This window comes from Rissa tridactyla, chromosome 1 (assembly GCF_028500815.1).
Source record: "Rissa tridactyla isolate bRisTri1 chromosome 1, bRisTri1.patW.cur.20221130, whole genome shotgun sequence".
Classification (NCBI taxonomy): domain Eukaryota; kingdom Metazoa; phylum Chordata; class Aves; order Charadriiformes; family Laridae; genus Rissa; species Rissa tridactyla.
Window position 1 is genome coordinate 104,858,886 of NC_071466.1, and position 27,604 is coordinate 104,886,489.

Below are 27,604 nucleotides of genomic sequence, written 5' to 3' on the forward strand. Positions count from 1 at the left end.
TTGACGAGATGCATAACTAACTCACAAGGACAGTTCAAAACACCTAAAGGTGGGATTGATGTTACAGCCTGACGTATCTGCCTGGTCCCACAGCACACTGTGGTGGGAAGAGGCATCCCTGCCCACCACGCTGCCCTGGTCAGAGAACTGAACTGGCAGAAAATTAATCCCTAGCAAATGTGAATTGTTTGCCACTGGTTTAGCTTCCTGAACCAGCTGAGTACAAGCACCCGTGCCAGGATAAGGGAAACAGCTGCAGAAGAGCAGGATCACCTCCTTGGCAGTTGCTAGCCATTACCTCTGTAAGACAGCAGTGTTGGGAATTGCACTGGGATAGCAGGAAAGCTCCTGTACCATGTCTCCTCTTGCCTGCCTTCTTAGTCAAGTCTTACCTGCCAGCTTCTCAATGTCCCCCGTACTCGAAAACAGAAGAGGATACTGGATGTACCTGCTTGCTTTATTTTTTTGGAATAATTTAAAATACAGGAAAAATGAATGGAATGGCCAAAACCAAGTAGTTGCTAGATAATCAAAACTATTCTGAGCTGAGGTAAATTTTGACTTCCAGCCAAAAGTAAATGGTGTCCGAATATGTCAAAATACCTTGTTTTCTCCCCAAAGCAAAGGTTTCAGAAATTTCAAGATAACTGTTTTGATAACTATGAAACGGTCTTGTTTTGGGCATTTGGAATGAAAAGCTGGAGCAAGAGGGGGGCTGTTCATGCACTTCACCGGGGTTAAAGTCAGCCTTCTCCCAGGACATGTCTGTCTGATCGCTGCAGTCACTCGGTGTAAGGGCTTCTGGGATGAGTCTGGGTGCAAACTGGAGCTAACCTAGGAGTGCTGTGAGTGCATTAGCGTGATGCTGAGCTGGAGCAAATAAGCCACAGTGAAAGACAGCTTGCTTGGGCTCAGGACCAAGCTGACTCATCTCTGCCTGCAAAGGGTCACGGAGGTACAGCCTGCCTCTCTGGATGCTGCTCTGGTTTTGCTTAAAATATTTACTGAAAGTGATCTAGCAAAAATGTCATTGTTCAGGTGATGGGAACGCGTAGTGGGGAAAGAGAAAGCTGGACCCCTAGTCTGACTTTGAGGAACGTGGTTTTCATAGCAAGTAGAATAGCGCGAACAAAAAAGCTTAAAAACAGCTTATTGCAGATACCTCTGAGGGGACTGATAAAAGCAACCTCATGTAAGATGTGGGATAAACCCCCAAAGGCAGTTAAAATTGAACACTTTCAGAAGGACATTTTTTCCCTTTTAATTTTCATGGAACTTTTCCCAGTTAGGCTTTTGTGCTGAAAAATCAAAACTCATCTTGTACATTTTTATAGCTGGCCACAAGATGCCCCCATTTCCTACTTGAACACCAGCTCTTTGTGGGCCCCATCCTTTTGTCTCCTTGCCTGTGCTTCTTCACTGAACCCCCGAGTGCTGAGTCCTCATACCCTGACTTTCCGCTGAAGTGAGTGTCTGCCCTGGGTGCAAAGAATTGGGAACTGAGACTTTTGTATTTATGCAACATAGTGATTTCTAAGGCAGAGCAGTCACATTTTGTAACACGGGGTCTCAACAGCTGGTCTCAACAAGCAGTTTCTCTGCCACTGTCAGTTCTCCGCATCATTATTTTGAGGGTCTTCGAGGGGTCCTTTTCCGTCCCGAGGGTGAGATAGTGCACGGTTTGCCAAACGTGTCTGAAGAGCCTAGCATTAGCCTTTTAACATTGTCCAGAATAATGCTGCATGCACTATGTGAAATGAAAACACAGGACGTGGCTGATGGACATGTCATGGCAAAATCAGACCTCCTGCCTCTGCTGCTTTGTAGGCACGATTTCCTTTGTGCTGCTCCCAACTCGAGTGATGTCTGCCCTCCTTTGTAAGCTTCTCCCGAGCTGGGTTTTTGTGGTTATCGCAGTGGTGTGGAACGGCTGCTTGTTTTTCCATGTCCTGCAGCAAGCATGTGAACTGTCTGGTGGGCCAAAGCGCCTGCTTCTAAATAGCTCCCCAGGACCGGGGATAAGCTTTAAGGCTTCCTTTTCCCTTTGGAATTCTCTCGGTACACCTGCCCTTCACTTTTGGTGTCCTGTAGTCAGTTCCTTCCCTCTCTCTTTCAGGCGACGGGCGAGAGCTCTCTTGACATTTGCTTTCCTTCAAAACGCAGCAAACGTTGAGGTGGGAATCGCCTTCATTCCTCCTCAAAGGGGGAGGAATACTTTTTTAACCAACAGAAGCAACACAATAGCTCATCAGCAGATGTGCAGGTGTCTGTGGCAGCTTCTGAAAGCACCTGTAGTTGCCATATGAAATACGCCTCTGAAGAATGATGTTAAGATGGTGTTTAAAGCTGAACAACACCGATGCTCTAATTTGGGATGACTTAGCCTGAGGTGGGAGTGAAATCAAGGATCTGCACCCAAGTGTGCAATTGGGAGGCAGGTGTTTTGATCTTCCCCATCAATTTCTCTAAAAAACCAAATTTCTCTAGAGATCTCAGTGTTTTACTGAAATCTTTCTTCTTCTGGCTCTGTGCTTTTTCAGGGAGTCATTACCTAAAATGGGAACCACGTGGAATTTTGAAAAGAGATACATGCTTTTATTTAGGAGATTGTGGCTGTATCTTAGATTTTTGGTCTCAGCTCCACAGCTCCTTGTAGGGAGCAGTCAAGTATGAAATACCCACTGACCCGTTTATTTGTGTCCTTGTTGATTACTGGCAGTTTGGCTGGCTAGGCAAATCAGCTCAGTGATTTCTGTTATATGCTTTATTTATAGCATGCAGATTTTTTTCTTCAGTCCTGAAGTAGTGTAGCCCCCCCTTTCAGCAGGGGGGTGAAACATTGCTGGGCCAGAATGCCGGCAGGTATAAATCACCTGTAGGCACATCCATCCTCCAGAAATTCAGGGTCTGGTTGACCGATCATGCGGATGGCCTATCATTATCTTCTTCCCTGGCAATTCTTCATCTGCTGTGAAGGCAGCAAAGGGTAGATTTTTTGTGTGAGGCAAATGATACCGTGTGTTTCCAACAGGAAGATGCTGTGTTACATTTTTTTTTTTTAAGGAAGCTTTCCTAATGCCTTATTACTCAGTGGGAGGTCTTCCAGGAGCAAAGCAGGGCTGTGTTTCTGGGAGTCGACCTCCCTGAAGTGACTGCCAGCGCTCCTGTTAAATACGGCGTCTCTTACAGCTGTTTCATTATCAGGAACTACCTTGTATATATTGAGGTTGGGGCTAGAGCTGCAAATCAGCTCTGTGGCAGCGGTTACTTCATTGTGTTTACTTAACAGGTTATTCTTGAAATGCCCTTGGCTTTTATATCTCTAATTGATGTGAAAAATATCATCTTGGGTATGATTTATACTTTCCCCTAAGAATTTGTGCTGCATCAGGCTCGCAGAGCCACAAGTTTTGTTCCTTTCATCTATTGTTGTTTTTCCTGGCTTTGTCTTCTCTCCTGCTAATACAGTCTGCATAAATCTGGTTGAGAAGGACTAGCTCTCATTCTGTCTGGAGCCCTGCAGCATGTTTTCCTTATTGCCTAAAAGGATCAGTGCGAGCTGTCTCTTCTCCCCACGAGGAGTGCTTTGTCTCCCCAACCTGCTCCACTCAATCCAGGGAACGAGAGCCTGAAAGCTGGAAACACAGCCTCACATCTCCCCAAATCGTAAAGGAGATATTTTGGAGATATAAAGGAGATTATTTTTATTAGAAGGGGATCTGGGGGTTTGGGAATGGGAGTGGGGAGCAGTATCCGTATTTGTTTGTGGTCTCGGCACAATTCACCAGCTTTTTTTTACTCTGGGGTAGAATTTCTGAGGTTTAGGCTTTGCACGCTCCTGTATTTTGGAGACCTCTCGCATGAGGGTTAACTGCAGGGATAACTGAGAGCCACATAAATCACTGCGTGGAGTATATAAATGATGAAAAAGAAAGTACACCCCTGTTTTGAATGGGTATATTAATCTTCTAGATATGAAGTATTTTAAAGGAGTCTATTATTTTGTCATTCAGAAAGCAGGAGAACCAGAGCCTGAAGTTACCACCTACTCTAAAGACCATGGCATAAAACTGAAACAAAGTTGCACTGTAAGAATGGCCATTATTTTTCATTCCATCCTCGTCCTGTCACAGGTCCCCTTAGGCTAAGTAATTTGGATTTCAGAACAAGCTGAGACCAACAGTAACCTTAATTTCTTCAGGGTTATTTTCCTGAGGCAGATGACTAATTTCATGCCTTTTGTTGCACGTTAAAAAATACTGTTATCATTCAGTGCTTCATTTAACAATTCCAGGGGCATTTACTGTAGCAGCAATCTGAGGGTCTTCCATATATAATTAATGGCAGACATGCAGAACTGTTGTTCGCGAGATCTGTTTTCTAAAAGCTGAAAAGCCAAAGCTCAAGGATGTTGCCTCACTCAGAATTGCGTTCAGAGGCCTCATTCCTGGCTTTTCTAAACTCCGCCTGAGCTGCTGTTGAAATAAGCAGCGTGGCTATTAGCACCTTAGTTTTTGCGCCACAGCATTGGGTTTCTGACCCTTCCCATTTTAGTTGCAGTAAGCATCCCTGCTCCCATCCTTGCTAATCCTAATATTCTTGCTGTGTTGCCGCTCCCCCTGCCGGCTCCACCAGCCCGAGCTGCCACTTGCAGAAGAAAAGGCTGGTTTTTTTCTGATCTCAGTGTCCCTGATTTCCAAGGTCCCTGAGCACATGCTTCATTTTTACGTGGATGAAAATTCCTGTTTATTCCAAACAGGCTACTCAAGCGTATTGCTGGGGAGGGTGAGAAGTGATGGTGGTACAGCTGGTACAGGGAGGGTTTCATTGAATCTCCATTTTTCCCAAGAAGAGTGAATGAACCAAATGACATTCAGCATAGATTTTTCTATATTTGTGCAATTTATTACCTAGTTGCAATGGAAAGAGAAGCGATAGGCTGCTGTCTAAAGGGAAAGAGATTTATGGGGCTTGTTCTGTACCTTTCCAGGAAAAGCAGAGTTTCCCAGTTTGCTCCTGTACTGTTCTTTGGTAGCTTGGTTGACTGAAACTGTGGTAGTTGTAGCTCAGTTTTACAGGTCTTTGGACAAGTTAATCAATTCCGTGGGATTTCCCAATGGGACAGAATACCCCAGTGTAAAAATTATGTTTCCTTCTTTCATGTTTCAGTGTTTCACAGGTAACCAGAATTCTTCTAAAAAAGAAAAAAAATTCATACTTACCTTTTCTTTATTGTGGCTTTATAGGCGAAATTTTGTCTCAAATCAAAATTTAATCTGAGAGACAGTTCCTTAACAATCTGTATTAAAATTGTGCTGTTTAACGACAGAGTCTCTTCTGAAAGGTACTCCATTTTCATAACGGGCCATTCCCCAGCAGCATTTAGAAATGGCACTTTCTGTTTAAGGAGGTTGCTGTTGAACTGCCCAAGTAAGTGATACTCTTCTTTTAAGACTACAGTCAGACATGAGCCGCTGAAAGCACTTGGCCACTGAAAGAAACCTTGGCAGCACTTCTCGCAGGAGCCCAGACACCCGAGTGTCCTGGCTGGGACTCAGCCAGGACAGTCACGTTCCACCCGGTCCATATTTCTCCTGCTGTTGCAGCTCGGATGGGAGTCACTCTTTAATTTCCCACTGAAAGCGATGAAGCAATCGCTGTATTTGACTTCCAGTATCGCTGAGTTCCGTCGGTGAAGGAAGTCCGCAGGAGCACAAGGCAGCTTTTGCAGGCAGGGGAGCGGTGGCAGGTGGGCAGGGAAGGACACTGGGCTCAGCTCCTCGGTCCCTGACACTTGCCGCCCGGCTGCAGCAGTCACAGATCTCTGCCTCAGTGGCACGGCAAGCTGTTGTGCTGAGATGTGTAAAACAACCTGCTTAAGAGACTGAGGCACCTTAAAATTACAAACCGTAGCTTTCAGCCATACGAGCCTGTTGTTGCTTCTGGCTTACACGCTGGCAGATGGCTGCCCTTCCCAGCACTTCCCTGTCACTTCCATTGAGGGGACTAAATTAAGTATTGCCAGTTCCACAGACTCAGGAATAAGGCATCGTGATGCTAAAATTATGAACATGGTAGGTTTTCTGATCTGTATGCTGCTTTTTGTGTTAGCAGGATGCGGACTTCTGAGCTTTGCACCACAGCTGAAAGAGCTTGGCTGGGAATATTTATTTCCACTGCATTAAAAAAAACAAGTAATCTGGCACTAAGAAGCGGGCTTTAAGAGCAGTACCAAATATTGTGGCAGACTCATTAAAATCTCGAGCGACAGCAACCCTGCAAATTGGAAGCAGCACCGTGGAAAAATTTAGCCAAGTGTTGGCATGCTGCTTAAGCTTTACGTGATCCTCCAGGCCTTTAAGCCCCAGCACCTTTACTCCAGTGATATAAGACTTCCTTTTCTTTTGTTAGTTCTAACCATAACTAGGAGTTATTTAACGGGCGTTAGTCGTAATGTCATGGATATTGGACTGCTGAGGCAACTTGGGAGCTCATGTGACCTCCCTCTGTGCTGGTGGCCACATGGATTTGACCCCTTTTTCCTGCTGCTTTTTGGATTTCCCTTTCTAATTCCTTAATGTCAAGTGAATCCCACGCATTATCGTCCCTAGTAAATGGTAGGGGTTGGGCAAGCGTTCAGGTGCTGCAGAAGGAAACGAGCACATTGTCCTCAGAGCTCCTTGCACAGCTAAATAAAGATTTACAGGGCAAAAATAAAATGCTGTAGTGAGCCTGACAGAAATGGGACGGTAAGTGGAAGGTATTAAAAGGCAGGAATGTGCGGCATTATTGAACTGATTGCCTGCGTTTAACAACTAGCAGATAAACCTGCTAAAGTCGACATTGGCTCTGGCAGCTTCAGACATTAGAAATACCCTGAGCACATGTACTGTGTGACTGCTCATTAAGGCATAAGTGAAAGATTGCTGTCTGCTGGGTAAAAGTGTTTATACTGCAGGAAACAGATTAAGTGGTGTTTTAATATACAGGAAAAGAAAAAGTGGTAGCTTAAAAGCAAAAGCCAAAACCCCCAAACAAACATTATTTGCCTTGGCTTGGGGTGAGAAACAGCTGTAGGATGTATTTCACACAGCTTATAATGGGAAATTAATTGCAGTGAAAAAACAGAGACTGCCCAAAACAAATTATGACCCATAGCACATTTTTGCTCTTATTTTTAAATGGATAGGTAAAGGGTTTCATGATATTTTTCATACATTCATGGAGAGACCAAAAAGCTGGTAGTCCAAGTTAATAAAATCTGGGCAAGGCTCAGGAAACCTAACTTCTTACAGAAAAAACACTTCTTCAAATAGATTTTGCATTGCCAACAACCCCTGCAGGCACATAAAAGACAGGGTAAACCCTATCTTTTCAGAAGAGAGGCATGTCTTCCAGAAGCTCAGCTTTGAGCTACCTTTTATGTCCTTTTAATTTCATTTGGTGTCCAATTTAGCTCCATCCCAGTACACAGAATATGTTCTGAATTTATTTCCGGATTTCTGAATTCCAGTTTTTCCAAATTATTTCCAGGCTCAACTAAATGGAAATCTTGTACAGTCGTGCAAATTGGTTTTGGTAGTTGTGGCTGAAAGCTTGCAAGAACAGCGGCTGAAGGCTTGCAAGAACAGCGGCTGACAGCTGGGTATTGAGGAACCCAGACCTGGATCTCTGCCCTCAGCCTCGATGTGTTAACCTTACCTAGGACGTGTTTGCAAACCAACATTGTGCATTAACATAAAACTCCTTGGAAGGAGAGCAGCGCCTTTTCAATTGCAGCAAAGGGGCAGCAAAATTTAATTTTCTTAATCATTTAGGAAACATATTTCTTAGAGACTATAATTTCTGTATCATGAAACATATTTCAGTCCAGTATAAATACAAACAAATACAGTAGATGTGTGTAATCACCTTTTTCCCCCCCCCCAAATCTCTTGATTTTGAAAGCAGCCTGCCATTCTATCTGAATTAAAAAGACCATCCATGCTATTATAGCCTATTTGGCCATACTGAAATTTATCAGAATGACAGATGTGTGTTAGCATTACTGTGGCCTTTTTACTCACAGCATTGCTATCTAGCCAAATGCTTCTTATAGACAAATATACGTGACTTACCTAAATTGAAATGTCTAATTGAAAAATAGCAAGTAACATGAGAGTCAGCATGGGACTAACAGAAATGGTGCTGCATCCGATGTGCTAAATCACTGTTAATCTTTGTAAAATGTCCATGTTTCAATTAAGTAGCGAATAGGAGGATATGGCTGCTGGACCACCGAGTGCTGACAACATGATAGCTTGCTGTTGGACTGCTTCTATATGTAGGGCTAGCAAATGAAAAAACCCACTGATTTGAAAAATTTTCAGTTTTCCACCAAAACATTTAAAAGTTACGTGCTAACAATACAACCAAACCCAATGCTAATACAGGCTCTTGAGTCTTGGGTTTTAAAAAGCAGAGATTTTCTATGTTGCTGCATCCATTGAACTTTTATTATGTTCTTCTGCATTACCTGAAAAATAAATGTAGTGGAATAAAGGGTATAATCCCATCCACTGTCCTGTTTGTGTGCCCGGATGCAGGCAGGGAGGTGTACTCAGAAACCACGCTTCCCCATCCCGCCGCAGGAGTGGCACCGCAGAAAAATCTCTTCCTTACGGGGTTGAGGGAAGGAAAGGGGAAAGGTAAAAGGAATTAGCATCTGGACGCGGCTGCTGTAAAGCACCTCTTTATGCCAGCTTGAAGCTTAGAGTCATGCAGGAGTTTCCTGGCAGAGTTCATTCCATCATTGGCCATTATAATTTGCCACAGCTAGAAGTTGAACGTATATGAAATCTGTTTTTCTGTGAAGACTGGCCTAAGGTGTAGTAATAGTGCTTCTTACAGCTATTTGAGTCAGGGAATGAGATCCCCCAAAAAGTTATTTGTGCACAGAGCTCTCAGGGTGGATTTAGTTCTGCTCTTTCTTTTGTCACTTGCAGGTAATTCATCATTTATTTGCAAGAAGTCGCAAAGGAGTTATTAGCTGCATCAACACTATAGTCTCCAGAAGAGCGCTCAGGCATAGGGGTGCATAGTTGTTGCCACATACTGATGGAAACGAAATTTAATTTTCAGTTAATGTAATAGGCTCCTGAAACTGCTAAAACCAGGTTTGTGTCCTTAAAAATCAACATCGAAACTCAGTAGTGGGTGTGTTAGGCCAAAACTGCAAGCAATTTAAAATCATCACATTTGACTTAACTTGGAGGAAGAGCTGATCAAGGCTTGCCTCTTGGCACGGCCTGCCCGCTCACATACTGCAGTTTCCATTTGAAACCACTGAAGTATAAAGGTAGGCAATTGCTCGCCAGCCAAGAAATTCATAATAAACGTAAGAATTTAAATGTGGCATTTTAGCTTTATCTCTGAATCGGCTTTCGTAGTTTCCAACTAAATAATGTGTCTGGCCATAACCTGTTTATTTTTACACCTGTAGTTAAGACCTGGCCCCTGCTGTAAACCGAGGTAGTCCTTTGAGGTCATTGACCGCCTCTGGCATAACATCGTGTTGGCACGTACCTGCGTGCAGGATGGGGCCTGGCCCTCCATGGGAATGCCAAGCCTGTTGCGCCCAGCTATTTGAATTTTCGGAAATTATGGTTGGGTTTTCACGCACATCTCACTTTCAGCAGGGCACTCGCTTTGCGGCGACCCGGACAGCTCTGTTGAGACAGCTCCAGAGGAGGCAGAAGCGCACGACTTGGAGTCATCTGATGAGGCCGATAAGACGAGCAAGGTGAGAAAGTTTCATTTTCACATGACAAGGAGCAAAAGCGCAGTACGCTCACAGCTGGCGTGCTGACTTCACAGCTGCACATGATTAGAGCACCTTTCCTGGGAAAATGCTAATCTTACTTTTAAGGTGTTTACGGATGATATTGAATGTAACAAATTACAGCTTTGATTATGGCACATTGCTACCTCTCAAGCAAGACTAGTGGCCTTTTTCCAGTGTCGGCTCACATCTTGAGTATCTTGTGATAATATTCCCACATAGTTTTTAAACAGGCTGGTTTATCACCTCCTTCACCAGAGCAGGCCAGCTAAAACAAAAGATGAGGTGGATTATTATGATATCTTATTCTTTCTTGATTTCTAGGCATAGGAAGAATGTAAGTGAAACACTATTTCCTTAAATCAATAGCATAACACGCATGCTAGTTTTTAAATGCAAACTAATTATAGCCAATCTACCTTAAATTGAAGCAAAACTCTCCAATTATAGCTAAGAGGTTGCGCAAATGGATTGCTAATTGCCATCTATTAAGGGATGGGTTTCACAGCGGTTGGTAGTTTGCACTTGCTCTGGTGCTGGGGAGCTTGATGCAACATAAGGTGTCGTGATTAGTGGCTTTTGCAGTGGAATCAACTGAGGTTATTTTCAAGGCACTGGTTCCTTTTAGGTATGTGTTGCATAGGTGATAGTGTGAGCTTACAGCTATTTTTCTACAGAACTCATGATCTTGTCAGTATCATATATCACTTAGCCTGTGCCTATGTATAGGTGTGTTTTTTCTTAGCTCTTGTTTTAATGAAAATGTGTTACAGTGAGATCTGAACTGGTCCCCGTGCTATTCTACTCGTCATTGTAGCAAAAGGAAGGAAAAGACCCTGGCCTCTTGTTTCCTGATCTCTTATGTCATGCTAGCCTGTAGTTTTGTCTTTGATAGCCAGACAGTGGAAGTCAGATAAGAGGAAACATTCCTATGCATGAAATATATGCAGAACTTGCACGCAGAGAAGGTGATTACTCTTACAGTTTGTTTCCAGGTTTCATTACGGGACTCTTTCTTGTAAGTACGAAGAATTTCTTCTTGAGTAAGTGGAAGTGTTTGTTGGTACTTTAGGATTTTTAACTGTAAATATGGGGGACTTTCATATGCTCTGAAAGGAGTCTCTTCTGTTAAACACTGAAGCTGTGGAAGAGCACTGAGCATAACACATAGCTGCTTGGGGAATAAACGTTCTTGGTGTGTTTTCCGTAGCTTTCTATTTCTGAACCGTGCGACAGGCTGTGGGGTTCCATTTTGCGTCTTGCCTCCTGGATCTTCAGAGCTGTAATTGCCTGAAGCAAGGCATAAGGATTACATGATTAGCCTTGTGGCCCAGCAGATTTAGTTAAACTGAGAAATGTGCATTAGCAGCTCTAATGCTTAATATTCTTTGATTGGAAGAGTAACTGGTAACTCTAACAAGCCTTGGTTTCTGACGAGAGGGAAATCTGGTTTTCTGCAAATGAAATGTTGTCAATGGTACATGTTTTTTTTTTAAATTCAGAAATATGTCTTGTTTTGTTTGTGTGATTTAGAGGGGAGTGAGGCATTTTACTTCGCATTCTGGTTTTTATGGGACAAACTGCTTGAAATGGTCTTCCATAAAAACAGAAGTACGCTTGTACATATAGTATGTATACAGTGTGCTCAATTTGGCAAACTCATGAATGCCACTGTCCCCGTTCACATAGAAGAGCTCTGTGCTAAGTGGGCTTTTGTTGTGGTTCTTCTCTAATGAAAAGTGCAGAAACCCCCAAATTATTTTGCAATGCCTATAGAGAATTCCAGTATATAGTAGCGGGGAGGATGTAATTGTTTGCTAATCACATGCTAATTTTTAAATACAACAACAATGAAAAAAAACCCTAACCTAAAAAGCTCAATCAACGAGAGGGTTTTCCTAATCCCTTTGCTTTTCTGTGTGCTTGGGAAAGCCAATCTGCATGGGGAGTAAGGAGTCTGCAACATGTGTTTTTCCATGGAAAGTCGGCACCCGGCTGGTAGGGTGAGGGGGGGAAAAAGCGAAGGTGTTTTCTGTGCCCTGCCACACCTTTCCATGCTTCTAGGATTATGGCGCAGAAGATTACGCTGATGTCCTCAGCGCTGTTTTACGCAGGTTATTTTTGTACGTGGGAAGTGAAACACTCTGCCCTTGTACCACCAGCAGGGGCGTGTTCCCCGGGATCGCCACGACCGCCACAGCTTCCCATCTCCCTCGGATGGTGGAGTTCAGGGGAGACTTTCTTTATTTTCTGCCCTTCTTGGCAAAAGCAGGGCAGAAGCACTCGTATCCATTCACTGCTGGGCAGCAGAGAAAATCCAGTTTAACTATGCTGGAGCCTCCCAGCTAAATGCAGAGTTCCCCGTCTTTCAGCGCAGATGTGGCATTAGCAGATGAAGATCCAAAAATAGCGTTTGGGTTGCCTTTTGCCTTGCGATAGTGTGATCCTGAGGCAGGGCTTAATCCTGCAAACACCACCGCTCCGTGCCATGGTGCTGGTGGTCTGCAGATGCCCGCAGAGCGCTGCAGAGGACGAGAGCTCCGAGCTTCTCCAAGGAAACGTCCTGGCTCTCCAGCCAGCAAAGCGATCCTAGGGGAGAGTTAATAATTCATGGGAAAAGGAGAGGAACACAGTGCTGCAGCTCTCCTTCGTCTGCTCTTGTAGCACAAGCTGGGTAGGCTTTTTATGAAGGTAAGCTGTGTGAAATCCTACCAAAAGCTGGGTTTGGGTCCTTTTGGATTTATCTGTAATTTTATCACGTAGGTGATAGGTGGATGTATAACACAGGAGGTACTTGAATGTGTCTTGCCCTTTCCTTCTCCTCCCTCCCAGCTGTCTCTTTCCCTTCCCCCAGCCCAGCATGCGTGCACGTGGGTGTGTGTTTCTTTAGTAGTGGTGCGTTTGTTTCTTAATCTGCAAAAGCCTCCAAGCTGTTGTTGGTGGTGAAGGATTTGAAGGGTTCACCAGTAGCTCTGAGGATTCCTCCCTTTTCTGAAAAAATCTTCTCTTCTGTGTATCCTAAAGACCCGATAACATGGAGTTTACTTTTGTCTTTTTGTTTACTATTGTCAAAGGATTCACAGTTATAAGCAAAAATGGGAACTATTCCATTAAAACAGTAGAAGCCCATTTCCAAGGTGGCTTGAGGTGTGCACAGTGCAGTGGTGTGGGACTTTGGACTCACTCCCTATCTAATTTCATGATGCTTTCCCGGCATCAACCAGCCCTCTTAGGTGCAGCGTCTCTTGGGTTGAAATCTATGTAAACAGTAGGAAGCAGGTACGCTTTTTGGGTGCTACTCTTTTCCTTTAAGCCATGCAACTGTCATCAGCCTGAGTTGTGCTCCCAGTTGCTTCTGCTCTGGGGTGGACTCTTGACTTTCCCTTCTCTCCCCATTTCATGAGGGAGCCACAAGGAGGAGAGTGGTGGAAAGGAAAGCCTGATCTCTGCCACCTCTTCAGGCTTGTTTTCATCTAGCATGTGAATTCAGGCTGTTAATGAAATCTAGGTGATGCGCCTCTGTCTGTCTTCAATTCAACCGAATATTTTCAATTCAACCGAACATTTAATACCAGAGTAATTTCTTAAATGGTTACTTGCCTCTGTGGTGACCCGACTGTTTTGGCCTTTTAAATATCGTAGAACAAATTGAGGTTCAGAGGAGGTACCCTGAAAAGTGATTATATGTGTGAGTGCTTAGTGTTGCAGGTTACCAAAGGCTAAGATAGGTGTTGTGTTGCATCTCAAGATCAGTCTTTGTGCGTGTTTCTTCCTGTAATGGCCCTTTGAATTTGATTGGGGGTGTGTTTTAAAAATCATCATTAGTTAAATACTGCAGGACACTCATTTTTCCCTGTTTCTAATTAAAGACATCTGCCTCTTGAAATGAAAGCTAATTACCTTGCAGCACTTGTGCTTAGGGGAGCACGCTGTAATGGGCTGTGTGTGTACATGCTTATACCATTTAGAGGTATTTTTTCAGAGAAAATAGGTCGTCTTCTCTCTGCAGCGTTATCCAAGACCAGAGTTAAGTCTCAAAACCTTCAATGTGTTGCAATAGATGTGAAGGGATTAAAACAGGGATTTGAGGGGTCGGTTTTCCAGTAGCGTAGCTGGCTTTTTTAAGTTCTTTTAATTCTGTGCCTCTGTCCCTTCAGATGTTTAATATTCTTCGGCAGTGCCGTTTGTAGCCAATCGGCTCATGCTCAGCCACAGGCAACAGACATTTATATTCCGGGCTGCCTTCACCTCCGCTTTGCTGCATTTCAGCTTCTCTGCTGAAGTTTTCCTCTTAACGAGCCTATGAGAAGCAGCGTTGAGTTCTCAGCTTTGCCTGGTAGCCGGCTCTTAGTTCCAGCTGATGTGGCGAGCGGACAAGGCCAGCGGCAAATGACACATGCGGAAAGGCTTTGCTTGGAGAAATATGGTCACTGCCCTTCCTTATTAAAATGCAGCCGTCTGCTGCGTTGTGTGCCAAGTAAGCAGCACGGAGGATCCGTCTGGAGCGGGAAAGCCTTTCGGATCAGCTGAATATGTGGAGAGCTGGGATTTTCGTCCGAGCTGAGTGACAGCTCTGGCAATACTGCCTTTCCAGCAATGTCGGCTCTTTGGAGAGTTAACCGTAAACTCAAGAACGAAAGCGCTGGGAGAGCCGGCGACTCTCTGTACCGTATGCTGTATTTGGTGAGCAGATCTACTGTGCAATGCGACTAGTCTAAGTAATCAGCGGCTAAACGAATTTTCATGCTGTTTTAATTTTCAGGTTATAAATTTGAGGCTGAGCTGTAACGCGTATACCCTGTAGAGGCTTTTTGTTATTGTGCAATGTCATTAGCAGTCCTGGCAACGCATGAAAGGATGCAATTTGCCTGAGTTTTGTTTGGGAGATCAATACTGCTTAGAGTTTGTCGTCCGTGGCAAAACAGAGGTGCGGCGTGCCGCTCAAGGGGGCAATCTGCCGGATGCCCAGGCACCCGTATGTCTTTATACGGCGAGTGCAAGGGGAAATGGCACTCCGCTCTCACAACTATAGGGCAGGCAGCCAAAACTCCCCACCATGGGCAGCATCAACGTGCTTTATGAGTTTAAGGACTTGCTCCTCCTGCGATGAATGGGAAGGATGTGAGCTTAGCCCCTCTGCTGAGCCTCCCTTCCCCCCGCAGAGGAGGGCTTAATGTACTTGCAAAGTAAACTTTGCTTAGCAGCCCAGTTGTGCCAGCCCTCCACCTCATTTTAAGGCTGCTAGATGGGATTGCGCACAGAACTGTGCCTGAAGGGCGATGCCGTAATTCTCCTAGAGAAATCCCCGTTCAGCGCTATCATTGTTGCAGCTGGCAAACAGAGCTGGTGCTGGGAGATAAAAGGATCTGTTTCTGTTCCAGACCTTCTCTACTCTGTCCACTTTCTCTAGGAAAATGGGGACAGAGAGGCTTTTGTTAATACTGTTCGAGAGCTTTCAGCAAAATAGCTGCGTTATGAACCTCCCTGGGTGCAATATGCATCTGCTTTCTGCCTAGAAATTTATTTTTTTAAAGTAAATACAGGGTAGAAAGGATTATGTTCAGGAACGAAACAAGACAGTTTGTTCAACGAACAAGCAAGAAAACAGGTTTGTGAATGTTCTTGTGCTTGAGACTTTTAACTTGTCCAAAGAGTGTTGGGTGAATGATATTTGGGAAATAGGTAAAAGATGTGAGGCAGTGGCAGGCAGAGCTCGGTTGCTGCTGGCTGGAGCTGGGCATGGCTGAAGTCAGCGAGCTGTTTGTTAAGTGTGCGCAAGTGGAGATAAGGCTTTTAAAAGTCTACTACGCTTCCTTTTTGGCATATGGGTGTAACTATTTCTTCTAGGGCACTCTGTGTGCCTGGATGACAGTTATCCAATTTCCAGCTCCTTGTTAGCGTTTAGCTGGCGTTTCATGGTGTAAGTGGATTTTCACTCTCTTTCTGGGTGCCGCATCTTTCTCTGTGACTTATTGCAACTTGATGCACCGGATGGTGAGCTGTCTGAGCGGTATCAAGCATGAACTGCTTAAAACACTTGGTTTATTTTTGGAGTTTGATCCATGTCGTGTTTTATATATTATAACTATTTTTAATTGTCTAGTTGGTTCTTAGAACAAAATGTCACCAGATATGCCTTCTTCAAATATTCTTTCAAGAAACAGTCCTAACAAAGCTAAATGTTTCTGAGGGAAACCCTGCCTATTCTGTGTCTCTGCAGGCTCAGATTAACATTTATTAATTGCAAGGTTTTTGTCCCTTTCCAGCAGAGCAGGTAACTCAGGCAGGTTTTTTTTTTGCCTGTGCTGGAGCCAGACTTTCACGTTGTGTGCTTTGTGGATTTGGGACTGTTGAGATCAAGATCGCAGCTGTTGAAATGTAATACAAACTTCACCTAAAAGTTTGAGTGTGCTTTGGGTATACTTAAGAATACAGCGAGTATAGGTGGAACCTTGCTAATAAACCTTGCTAATAAATAAATCCAACTCTGTGACATGTGCCATTACCAGAAGCCGAGTTAGTTGGAAATTGACTGGTTAAACTCACTGCTTCCCGCTGCCCTCGACTTATAATGTTTTCCCTTTCTTCCTTATCTGAGTTAAACATCAGATATTGAAGATTAATATTTTTCCTGTAATAAACTGTGTCCAAAAGGCATTTTTGTGTAGACATCGGTTACAATTAGTTCCTTGCTTACCTTTGTGTCCTGAAGAAAGTTATCCTTTGCATAACAAGCATCTTTACTAATATGCCTTGCAGTGGTACACTCAGGTGAGCATTTACAGCCATAAGATACCTTTAGGGAAAGTAACTGTATTATGGAAGGAAATATCTTGCTTATCTCTGGTATGGTTAATGTTCCTTCGTGGCTGTGTAGAGCTGTAGGAGCACTGAGAGAGGAAAATAGCTGTGTGTGAGCGGACTGCACAGCTTAAAAAATGCAGAGATTTTTTTCAGCCTGGCCCATCACGAAGGTGTGGGGTAAGTGCAGGCTCCAGATGATGTTGTTGCTACCAGCTGGTGGGAGTGAAGTGACCTCCCAGGGAGCAGTGCGCTTTCTCCAAACTGCAGGGTGGTGGTGTGCTTTTTTTCTTTCCTTTTTTTTTTTTTTTTTTTTGTTTTTCCCTTCTCTCCCTGCATATTCTCTGTTGGAACAGGATAATTTGGGGTAAATTGTTTTAGTATGGTCTGGAGGGATATAAAGGCAGTGCTGTGAAGTCTCTAAATCTGGATTATGAAACCATGGCAGGATTAGACGTAGAAGGTTAGAGAGGTGTGATCAAGTGCAGCAGCTCTTTTCCCTCCCGTGCCCCCCTCCAGGTCTCGGGGAGGGATGGAGACAGGACTCTCCACTGCTTTGGCAACCCTAGAAGCCTGGGGCTGTCGTCACTGACACCAGAGACTGTACCTGCTCCAAGCTTTTCAGTGTAACGAAAGATGCGAGAAGATGATCTAACATGAGGAGGTGAAGAGAGGATAACTGTCTTTATATATAGACAGCTGATTAAACATTAAAGAAACCAGCTAGATGGAGCAGCTCTGAAAAACCTGACTTACGGGGAAGAAATACACCCTGCAAGGCGTGTTTCCAGACGCAGAACAGATATACAGTTACTTTCCCAAAGAGCTTGTTTTTGAAGCCTGAGAGGCTCTGGTTCCCCAGGTGGCTCTGCTTCGCCTAAAAACAGCTTAAACAGTTTCTGTCTCCATGTTGTCTCCTTGGCTGTGTTGACGCAGCTCCTCACAGGACTACTGCAAACTGGAATAGGGAACTGGCAGCGGGCTGGGGTGTGTGTTTTGTTTGCACAGTCATTTTTGGTTCCCGATTCTTAGGCCTTTTTGTTTATTTATTTTTTCAATCTTAAGTGCTGGATGAGCTTATTTTAATTACAGTTCATGCTTATCTGAAACCAGGAATGTTACTGAACAGCACTTTAACTTGAATTGTGCAACTCTTCCCCACCCCCGCTTATCCCCAGTCACTGAGAAAGAGGACAGATAGATATATGAAATGATGTGTGCATTTCTGGACTTTGGTACCTGTTATAAAGCCCCCAGGCTGCAACTGCTTAACTGCAAAGGCTTCTCAGCTCCCATCATTCCTATAGCTCTTACTTAAAATATTACCGCTGGTCTTTCCTCTTCCTTCTTTTTAAAGAGTACAGAGCAGGTCGCTGCTTTCTGTCGCAGTCTGCATGAAATGAACCCTTCTGATTCAAGTGCTCATCCTCAGGAATTTACAGGACCCCAGCTGGCCACCATGAGACAACTCACAGATGCAGACAAACTGCGAAAGGTTATCTGTGAACTTCTCGAGACAGAACGCACCTACGTCAAAGTAAGGGGTTTCAATGTGGTGTTTCAGTCTACTAATATTTCTCCTCCTTCCGGAAAACTTTGTTAGTTTTTTCTCTAATACTTCCAATTATGTTCCATGCATATATCTCTTAGTTAACGTACATTCGACTCTATAATCTGTCCCTAGAATAGTAATTTAAACTTCTGAAATAAGTAGGCTTTCCGAATTCTTATGCTGTCATTTTGAAATGACTTAGCTGGTGTGCAGAGGAACACTGCTCAATGAGAGCTGGTATTGATTTTGTAAGTAAAACTGTGTAAATGTTTCCTTTTACTATTTTAAATTCTGTGAAATACAGCTATTTTGTCTTATGCATGAAAGGGAAAAATTCGTAGACTAGGTAAACCGTGATCTTTTCCACTTCAATAAATATTCAGAGGCAGCTTGAGGAACCAACATGGGAATCTTTTTCTGTATTTTTAGGACTTAAATTGTTTAATGGAGAGATACCTAAAGCCTCTACAAAAAGAAACGTTCCTCACACCAGATGAGGTATGTTATCTGTTGCTTTTATTTTTGCTAGATAGCCCCACTTTCCCCACCCCCCAGATTGACTTGCTTGTCTGATCAAGGGCTATGGAGAAATTTTGAATTCCACTTCTTTTAAAATAATGGATTGAGAAGAGTATAAAGGTACTGCTCGATAACGTATAGTCTGTAGGGTTTTTTTCCTGGCATCCAATTATACAATTGGACTGAGAATTACTGAAGTTCTAGAAAAGATAGTTCAGCTGCAAAGTGATATTTTCAGCATCTTCTTTTTTTCTGTTATTAGCTGGATGTTCTGTTTGGGAATCTGACTGAAATGGTAGCATTCCAGGTAGAGTTCTTGAAAACTCTTGAAGATGGAGTAAGGCTGGTTCCAGACCTGGAAAAGCTTGAAAAAGTGGAGCAATTTAAGGTAATCTCATTGTTTACATTCTGAGTAGTACTTTAACAGTCTTTATAGTATTTTGTCTGATTGTTATCGTTGTTCATGTAAAAACCTACATCTACTTACAGTTGAGATTGTTAGCTAATACTGGAACTGCTTGAAAAACATCCTGCTGCAATTGTAGTTTATGCTACATTTAGCTATATAGGGCACTAAAAATCTGTAACGCCATGTGCTTTTAGATGCTATTCTTGCCCTTCTGCCAGATTTCTTGTCTCGGCTTGTCAGGAAAAGCTAGAAATGGAAAGCTACATCAAGTCTTTGTAAATTAAATTCTGTATTTGGGCTTTTGATGCATAGAGGAACTATATGGCAAATACTTCCAACTATCAGCAGATGTGCATCGAAGGTAGAAATATAAACTAAAGATATATAAACTTTGTTAAAAAAATAAATAGGAAAATGTCGAAACAGAAACTATGTTTTATTTCTAACACAATCATGTACTGGATATGTGGCAAGTAGCTAATACAGTATTTGGTCTTTGGGGAGTTTTACTCTTGCTTTGAGCACTCACCTTGGTAGAGGACAGAATGTCTTGATGAGTAATAATAATTCCACTGGGATTGCTCTTCAGCTAACATACAGCCTTGGAGGAACTACCGAAAGAAGTTTTCTTTTTGTGCATGTGTGGCTTTGACATCAGGTGCTTGTTTAAAATAAGCACCAGTAATGAATGCTGCCCTTGCATAACTAGGACACAGCTTCTGTTTTGTAGGAAATGCACCCTTAACAGAAAGGACGGAGATACTTCTTTTTTTTTTTTTTTTTTTTTTAATGTGGAGGAAGGCGGTGTGACCACTCTGTGCTCTGAGCTTTAGAGAGGAGTGCAGAAGAAGCCTCCTTATGGAGAGAACTCTGTCTTCTGAGTGCTGCTGCTTCCATCTCTTTCCATGAATTGTGCATCAACTTCACTTTCAGCTCTGTCCTACGTACGCAGTCTGAAAGCAGCGTACAAAATGGGACTTCAGGGCTTCATGGTTTCAGTTCTGCAATTTGCTTCCCTCTGCTGACTGTAGACAAGCTGCCTATGTGTTGTCTCATCCCCCACCCCATGTTGTCTTTTTCCAAAGTGGGTAGCAGAGCAGACGCTTGACTCTGGCATAGTTATCTTAGGGAAAGGTTGTGTTTGGCCCTTAACACAAACTCATTTTCAAAAGAGTGAAGACCTTGGTCTGTTTGTGCAGGGGGATAATTAATAGTCTTGCTTGCAACTCCTTAGTATCTTGATCCATTACAAAGTCAGGTATGTCTGGTCCTTCCTGTGGCCTCTGGTCATTACTTAGATCAATAAGGTTTTAAGCTCAGGCATTGAAATACAGTTCTGGAGCTGTGAAGCTAGTTCCCTGTATAATCAGTTGTGTCTCCAGATCGTCATAACTGGAACTTGGTTAATGATGTTAATCACATAGCCTGAATCCCGGCACCAGGGCTGGGCCTGTTTCTTGCTAGATGGTGTGAAAACACTCTAAAAATGCAGTGTCCTGTCATCCAGAAGCTAAATGAAAACTTCATGTGACCTGGTAGAAGGGAAAATAACTAACTGGTTTTCATGTGCTTTTTTTCCTAATACTTTTTTTTATTTTTATTATTAAATCCTAGAAAGTGTTGTTTTCCTTGGGTGGATCCTTTCTTTACTACGCCGACCGGTTCAAGCTGTACAGTGCCTTCTGTGCCAGCCACACAAAAGTCCCCAAAGTCCTGGTGAAAGGTAAGAGCCGTGTGCTGGACAAACTGACCTGGGCATGCAGAGAGAGAGATGTCGCAGCGACACATTAGTTTGGGCTGCTGCAGGTTGTCCTTGTGGGTGATTGCCACTGCATCCCGAACCGTGTAGGGCAAGTTGTGGTGGAGGAGTGGGGGCACACATGTGCCTGGTTGCTCTCCAGGAGCCTTCGCAGTAGGGAAATGAGTCCACTTGGCCTGAGAAGCTCACAGAGTGCTCTGTGCCATGGGTGTTCTTGGACCACCGTCAATGTAATGATACCCAAGTAGCTCATTACAAGAGGTCCTTAACCTCGCATGTAGTTTTCCCACACACACTTAATATGTTCTCCCCGACATGTTTGGTTTCTTTTCAGTCATATGGAAAATGAAAGTTTTCATAAATGGGTGACGTGGCGCATGCTAATGGAGCACTGTGTACTTTGGAACCAGAAGTGGTGATGCTTGTAGTGACTTCTGGATCCTCCTAGAGTTTGTGCTGTGAATCCTTGCTAGTGGCAATCCCATTGAAGCTCTGGCCAATGTGGTTGAACGCTGACAGCCACTAGGAAAGGATCAGCCTGGGAGAGTGTTTTATGGAAGCTGTCTAAATATGTTAACTTCACTGTGCTCTCTCTCCTCACTCTTCCTCCTCTCACCTTTGTTCCAATTTGCCTGAGAAGTTCCCATGTACAAATTCCTAGCAGAGCTTGGCTTGCTGAGATGGAGATAAATGAACTGTGGTCTGGTTTATAAATGCCCATGGGCCTCCTTGCCTTGGTGTGATGTGTGTTCCCCTGTGAAAGTGTTAATCTTTTAGAGTTAGCAGTGCTTCATGAAATCCATTTTTGGACAAGATGTTAAATAAACAAATGGTTCCAGTTGTAGGAGCAATGCTGTTAAGGGAGGAGCTCTTATTTTTCAAAGAACGTCTGGATGCTGGACAGTCAAAAGTTTTGGGGCTTTTTGTTTCTTGGGTTCTTTTTATTTTTTTCCTGCACATATTTTTTTTTTTTTTCATTTCTACTTGTAAACTTGTATTTACCATGCTGCAAATATACTTGGCGGCTCTGTGGAATGCATGAATAAATGATTTGTTGCTAGTCACATCCATGCTTTCTTTCAGCATCTTTTTGTTAAACCTTAATGTTAAGGCCGCAGAGTAGGTTGTATTGTTTTGCTTTTTCATGGCTGACTGTATTTATAAATGAGGAATGGTTGTGCTTTAATTATTGTAGAAACAGAACTTAAAATGTTATTCCAGAGATAAATCTCTTAAAAAGCCTGGTTGTGTATTTCAAGTGTAATTTTCTGTCTTCATCTGAGGCGCAGGTGGCTTTTGGATTTGAAACGGAAGTTGCTTTATTGAAATCAGGTGACTGTCTGCAAAAAAAGACACTCAAACCTCATCAGGGGACATAGCTCTAATAAAAGCAGTTGTGTGGAATTGTTCCTGCACTGAATAACTTGTATGTTTAAAAATACCACCTTCTTCATAGTTCTCTCCCCATACAAATTTATGCTCTACTAGAGGGAGCAACAGAGGAAATGGTATTTTTATAAATTCAGTAGCAATCGGGTAGAAAAGATGACAGCAATCAGGTGTCCAGTCTACCTGTGCTCCCAAAACATGTTGTACTGTCATGTTTACTGCTTCCTGCCTCCTTACTAGCTGTTGATTTTGTTGTTGTTGTTCAGTACTGCATTTTAAGGTTTAATGAGGTAACAACAACCAGACTCACCAATATTACAGGTGTACCTGTCAGACTAGACTCACGAGTAGTGGCTTCTTACAAATACCCGATTTGAGCCTTGTCTTAAAGGAAACAGATGATTAAAACAATTTATGCTGCTCTAGAATAGTTGCAAGGCCAGAAATACTGTGGATAGTGAAATTAAAAACTGCATGTATTGGTACGGTAGGTGGGTGCCTGATGTTAAATCATAAATAGCGTATCTGTGGCAACGTGTCAGTAACTCAAAACCTGAAGTGTATAAATATAATACTGTGGACCTGATAAATCTACACTTCCTGGCAAAACGTCTCTGGATAAGTGAACTTAAAGCTGGAAAAGTCACTTTATCAGGGCAGCTGTTATGATTTTTGATTTATCCAATTGCTTCATTTTAATCTTCCAGCCAAGACAGACACTGCTTTCAAGGCATTTCTGGATGCGCAGAATCCCCGACGGCAGCACTCCTCCACACTGGAGTCTTACCTCATCAAACCCATCCAGCGGATACTGAAATACCCTCTCCTGCTGAAGGAGCTCTTTGCTCTGACTGATGTAGACAGCGAAGAACATTATCACCTTGATGGTACGGAGCTAACCTACGTTGCTCTTCCCTGTTTAACCTCTGATCTGGAGGTTAAACCTCTTCCTCTCAGAGGCTTAAAAAAACCTTTTGTCTCTTCCCCTCTCTCTCTTATCTGTCTTCTAGTGGCCATAAAAACAATGAACAAAGTTGCCAGCCACATCAATGAAATGCAGAAAATCCATGAAGAATATGGGGCAGTGTTTGACCAACTCATAGCAGAACAAACAGGAGAGAAAAAAGAGGTAACAGATGATCAAATTTAAGAGAAAAAGGCTGTTATTTTGGTGTCTGTAGTCTGAGTGTTAAATTGTATCAAATGTTTACCTTTTGTGCTATGTCATTTAAGTGGATCCTGGTGCAAACAGATAAATCCCAACCCAATTCAAAACCTGCTTTTCCATGTGTGGTTCAGTGAGTGAGACCAATGTAAAGTAGTAGTGGGTTAATTCATCTTCAGTGTTGGGTGAAAATCTCATCCCAGCCTGCAGCTCACTATTTTGAGGTCCATGTCTTGGCTCTCTTCGTTCCACATCATCTTGCGCCACCGGTCTGAGTGGACTGGCATGCTGAGGCAAGTCTGTACTTACGTCTTTACTCGCTCTAAAGAGATGAAAATGTGAGGTGTGGCGTGTGAGAAACTGCTGTTTCTCTTTTGGAAAGTGTGTTAGTGGGCTTGATATATGAGAGCGCTTTGGGCTTTGGTCTAGATGTCTCATATGGCGCGTATGCAAACACATGAAGATCCAGTGTGGCTCAGTCCTGGCCGACCGTCTCGGAAAACCATGGAAGGTGTCTTGAAGTTTCAGACTGAGACCTGGGCTCTCCATTTAATGATAAAACGTGGGTCCGCAGTCCAGCAGCGCAGTGAAGGAGAGCAGTGGGCAGGAAAGGGGGAATGGACTAAGGTTGAGGGGGACTCAAGGAAGAGATAGAGGCACACTAAAGGGCTGATGGGAGCAGTGATGGGGGTGAAGGCTGGAGAGAGACATGACTGTATGAAGTAATGGTATTGGGGTTTTGGTAATGGTAATGGGGGTTTGCCAACAACCAGGATGAAGAACAAACGTTAAGAGGCATTGGGCTACAAGACAGAGGAGGTCTGGGACAGAGTAGTGTGGGGGAAGCTGGATTGGAGAAGTGGGGAGGGAGGATCCAGATGGTGGGTAGAGGGCAGAGACTATGGTTAGTGCTGGCAAGCAGCAGTGGAGAGTGCGTGTCAGGACATCTGTTGGGAGAGCAGTTGTGGTTTGGTGTTAATCTGGGAGAAGAGACAGTAAACGCATATCTAAATATTGTTTTTGTTATCGGGGAGACCTCAGGTTGTTGTGATGATGGTATCCATGTCATCCTTTGGCAAAAGTCAGACGTCACTGAGAGGAGGGTGGAGAAATAGGATAGCATGGCCCCTACCTAGACTGGGGATAGTCCTCGATTTGTCACTCTGGGAGACCATAAGTCGAAATTCCATTTGCTGCAATATTAGTAGGCATCTCCCAACAGTTGTTATGAACTCCTTTATTAGTCTGTTTCCAGCAATGTGGTTTCCACAGGTAAGCCTTTGGATGAAATCAAGAGCCATAGCCACTGTGAGGAGGAAGTGCTTTGACCGCTTCACGTGGTGCGGTCTCTAAGCTTCACCCCAAACTGTGTGTGTGATGGGGGCTATGCTTAAATGTTCAAATAAAGTAGAAATAAACTGGTAGGGAGAAAGATGGACAAAGGAACAAAAAATGCAAGGAAAACATCGGGGGTTTGCCTTGACTTCCCACCAAATGATGAGAGCTGGACTCTTGAGTTTGACTTCTCCTAATTTATGCTTACCAATTAAAGATTTACATGCATCTATTGCCAGCTGTCGCAGTCTATGTGCACACGCTTGCAGTCATCTGATTAAATATTCCAAAAGTTTGCTTGTGTGTTTGTTTAAAGTTCAAGCAAGTTTTCTTGAACTGAGAATTCAAATAAGCGTTGTTGAACTGATTACATACTGTGTCTTTGTGCATGTGTTTGCGTTGGCAGGTTGCAGACCTTTCGATGGGGGACTTGCTCTTGCATAATACAGTGATATGGCTGAATCCTCCTGCTTCACTGGGGAAATGGAAGAAGGAACCTGAGCTGGCAGCATTTGGTTTGTATCCCAGTAATTTTATTTTGGATGCCTAAAAGACTGCTGACTGTGCCTTAGCAGATATTTGTTGAAGGTAGTTGAGCATGGCCTTCTGCAAGATTGGCTGGAACCTAAAACCATATTTTTCTCTTTGCTATGATTCAAATCTTGCGAAGAATCTGGAGACCGCTGTAATAGTGCGAGAGTTTCTTAAACCTATATCCAAGGCTATGAATTAAGAGCTATATAGAAAGGTATTTGTCTCTGAAAAGATACAGTTTGGTAGTCTGATCGGTGCCAAGCAACTCTACTTGACAACCTATAGGATGGGGCTGGGGGCTTGAAGAGGCTTTGCCTTTCTTCTCCATGCCTTTTGCCAGGACTTGTATATCTAAGCTTTAAAAAGTGCTTAAAAGCTAAGCCAGGACTCCCAGTGCGTTGCTTTGGAGTGGTCTGTCTGCCTCCGAGTAGTCTGTCTTGGGTGGCCAAACTACAAATTGAAAACGCTGTTGGCATAAATCTCAAGGTCTTTCCACTACATTGGAGTATGGTCCCTTGGAAAGGTACATGATTGCTTATATTGGCTAAATCATTCTCTCTTACTCTCAGAATTGTATCAAGTAGCTCAGAGTGTGCTAGGTTTCTCTATTTGTTCCAAAACTTCTTTACATGAAATGGGCTTTTTCCTTGTTGTTTCCAGAATGCAATGCTGGCTAGGAAGCCAGTGATTTGTATTCTTGTTTTTGCTTTATACCAAACAGATAACGAATGAAGACTCTTTCAGCTTTGCTCTGGAAGAGCATATAAAAATTAACTGCTTTCCTGTAAGTTGGGAAAGCACCTGGTCATACCCTGAAGCTGAGGGGCCCCAGGAAAGCTGCTAGGAATGTGCAGCAACTCTTAATTACTCTAAAAAGCTTTAAATTGGTTTCATAAAATGTCCAAAATTAAGTGTCCATGCAATTCAGTCCTAAAACAAAGGGTGCATTTGAGGCCTGAAGAACGAGATCACAAGGAAAACTGTAGTCTTGAAAGACAAATTCCAGCTGCACGTGGATGGAAAAGAGGGATAGGATTACACCTCTGCCTGCCAGTGGTGCTCACTTTTTAATTCTGCGTAGACCACTGTCCCACCTGGGAGGGGTTCAAGTTCTGGCCAAGCCCAGCCTCATCTGCTTGACTGGCTGGGTGTAGCTGGATGCTGCTCATTTGTCTGAGGTGAACTTAGACAGGGGGATTAAAGTTTTCTATATTTTTGTATAGAGCAGTTTCTGCTTGAATAGTTGTTCCAATAACTGGTAACTTAAACTCTTAAGTTTCAAGTGACTTTGAAGTAACCTGATTTTGTGTACTAAAGGCGGTTGAGCTTGGCTTTGGGGGGAAGAATATGCAAGAGGGCTGGCAGGTTTACTCCTGCCTTCCCTCCCTGACTCAGGTGAGGGCTGCCTGAGGAGTTGAAAGGTCTGTGTGCTTGGGTGTAGAGGAGACCCGTTCCCAACCTTATTGACTACATGGCTTTTGTTTCTGCCTTTCTCCTCTAGTGTTCAAAACCGCTGTGGTCCTTGTATACAAGGATGGTTCCAAACAGAAGAAGAAACTTGTAAGTTGCTTGGACTGTTTCGGTGGTGCTGTGTGCATTTGTGGTGCTACAGTCAAGATTTGCTTTCCGTAAGGCTGTGATGCTAGAGTGCGCCTTTGCATACGTGATTCTTGTTCTCTGCCGCACAACAGAGGTTTTGAGTGATGCTGACTGGCCTGCTGTTCAGCCTGGGTGCAGCGCTCTGCAAGCCTTCATTTGCTTTATCCTTTGCTCTCTGCTGTTCTAGTCATTCCCATGGCCTGCCACATCCATTCCATGCTGTGGAGTGGACTTCCACGAAACAAGGTGTCACCTTGAACATCTCTCTTGTGTGTGGCTGTTTGATCCGTGTATATGAATCAAATATGAGAGCTGATGCCTGTCAACTTTCTTAGTGAAACACAATGCCCTTGCTTCAGTTCTGGCTGTTGCATGGCACTGAGCAAGTGCTGACTGCTCTTAGCTAAATTAGGTGTGCCTACAGGATGTATCAGGGGATCCCACTGGAGTTTGGGATTCAAAGTTAAAGTTAAGCTTGACAGTAAATGCATTCCTTGCTACTGTTGTATTGCAGAAAACGTTTTGATTCCCATGTATGGCATAAACCAAAGTGTGATTTGAAACGTTTGTATGGTTGTTTTCTGAAGCCAACTGGCCACAAAATAACTTTGGGGTGACTAAGGCAAAACTTATGCATGCTTGTGAGTGCATGTGCACTTGGAGGTGAGAATGCAATGTTGGTCTCAAATGACTTTTGAAGGCATTGATACGAGTTGATTGGT

The 27,604-nt window shown here is 43.4% G+C and overlaps 1 protein-coding gene across 6 annotated transcripts in view; it reads left to right on the forward strand.

The window, feature by feature from the left end:
- Window positions 1-27,604, forward strand: part of TIAM1 (TIAM Rac1 associated GEF 1) — a 217,878-nt gene that overhangs the window by 184,092 nt on the left and 6,182 nt on the right. For 4 of the 6 annotated variants that reach the window (XM_054188086.1, XM_054188087.1, XM_054188089.1 and 1 more), the window contains 9 exons: window positions 9,675-9,781; window positions 17,979-18,158; window positions 18,603-18,671; window positions 18,955-19,080; window positions 20,716-20,824; window positions 22,957-23,136; window positions 23,260-23,378; window positions 25,156-25,264; window positions 26,785-26,843. In XM_054188086.1, the coding sequence (XP_054044061.1) occupies window positions 9,675-9,781; window positions 17,979-18,158; window positions 18,603-18,671; window positions 18,955-19,080; window positions 20,716-20,824; window positions 22,957-23,136; window positions 23,260-23,378; window positions 25,156-25,264; window positions 26,785-26,843 (1,058 nt within the window). Of the gene's footprint in view, window positions 1-9,674; window positions 9,782-13,210; window positions 14,504-17,978; window positions 18,159-18,602; window positions 18,672-18,954; window positions 19,081-20,715; window positions 20,825-22,956; window positions 23,137-23,259; window positions 23,379-25,155; window positions 25,265-26,784; window positions 26,844-27,604 lie in introns of those variants that run through there. The other 2 variants (XM_054188090.1, XM_054188091.1) reach the window with 2 other exon arrangements.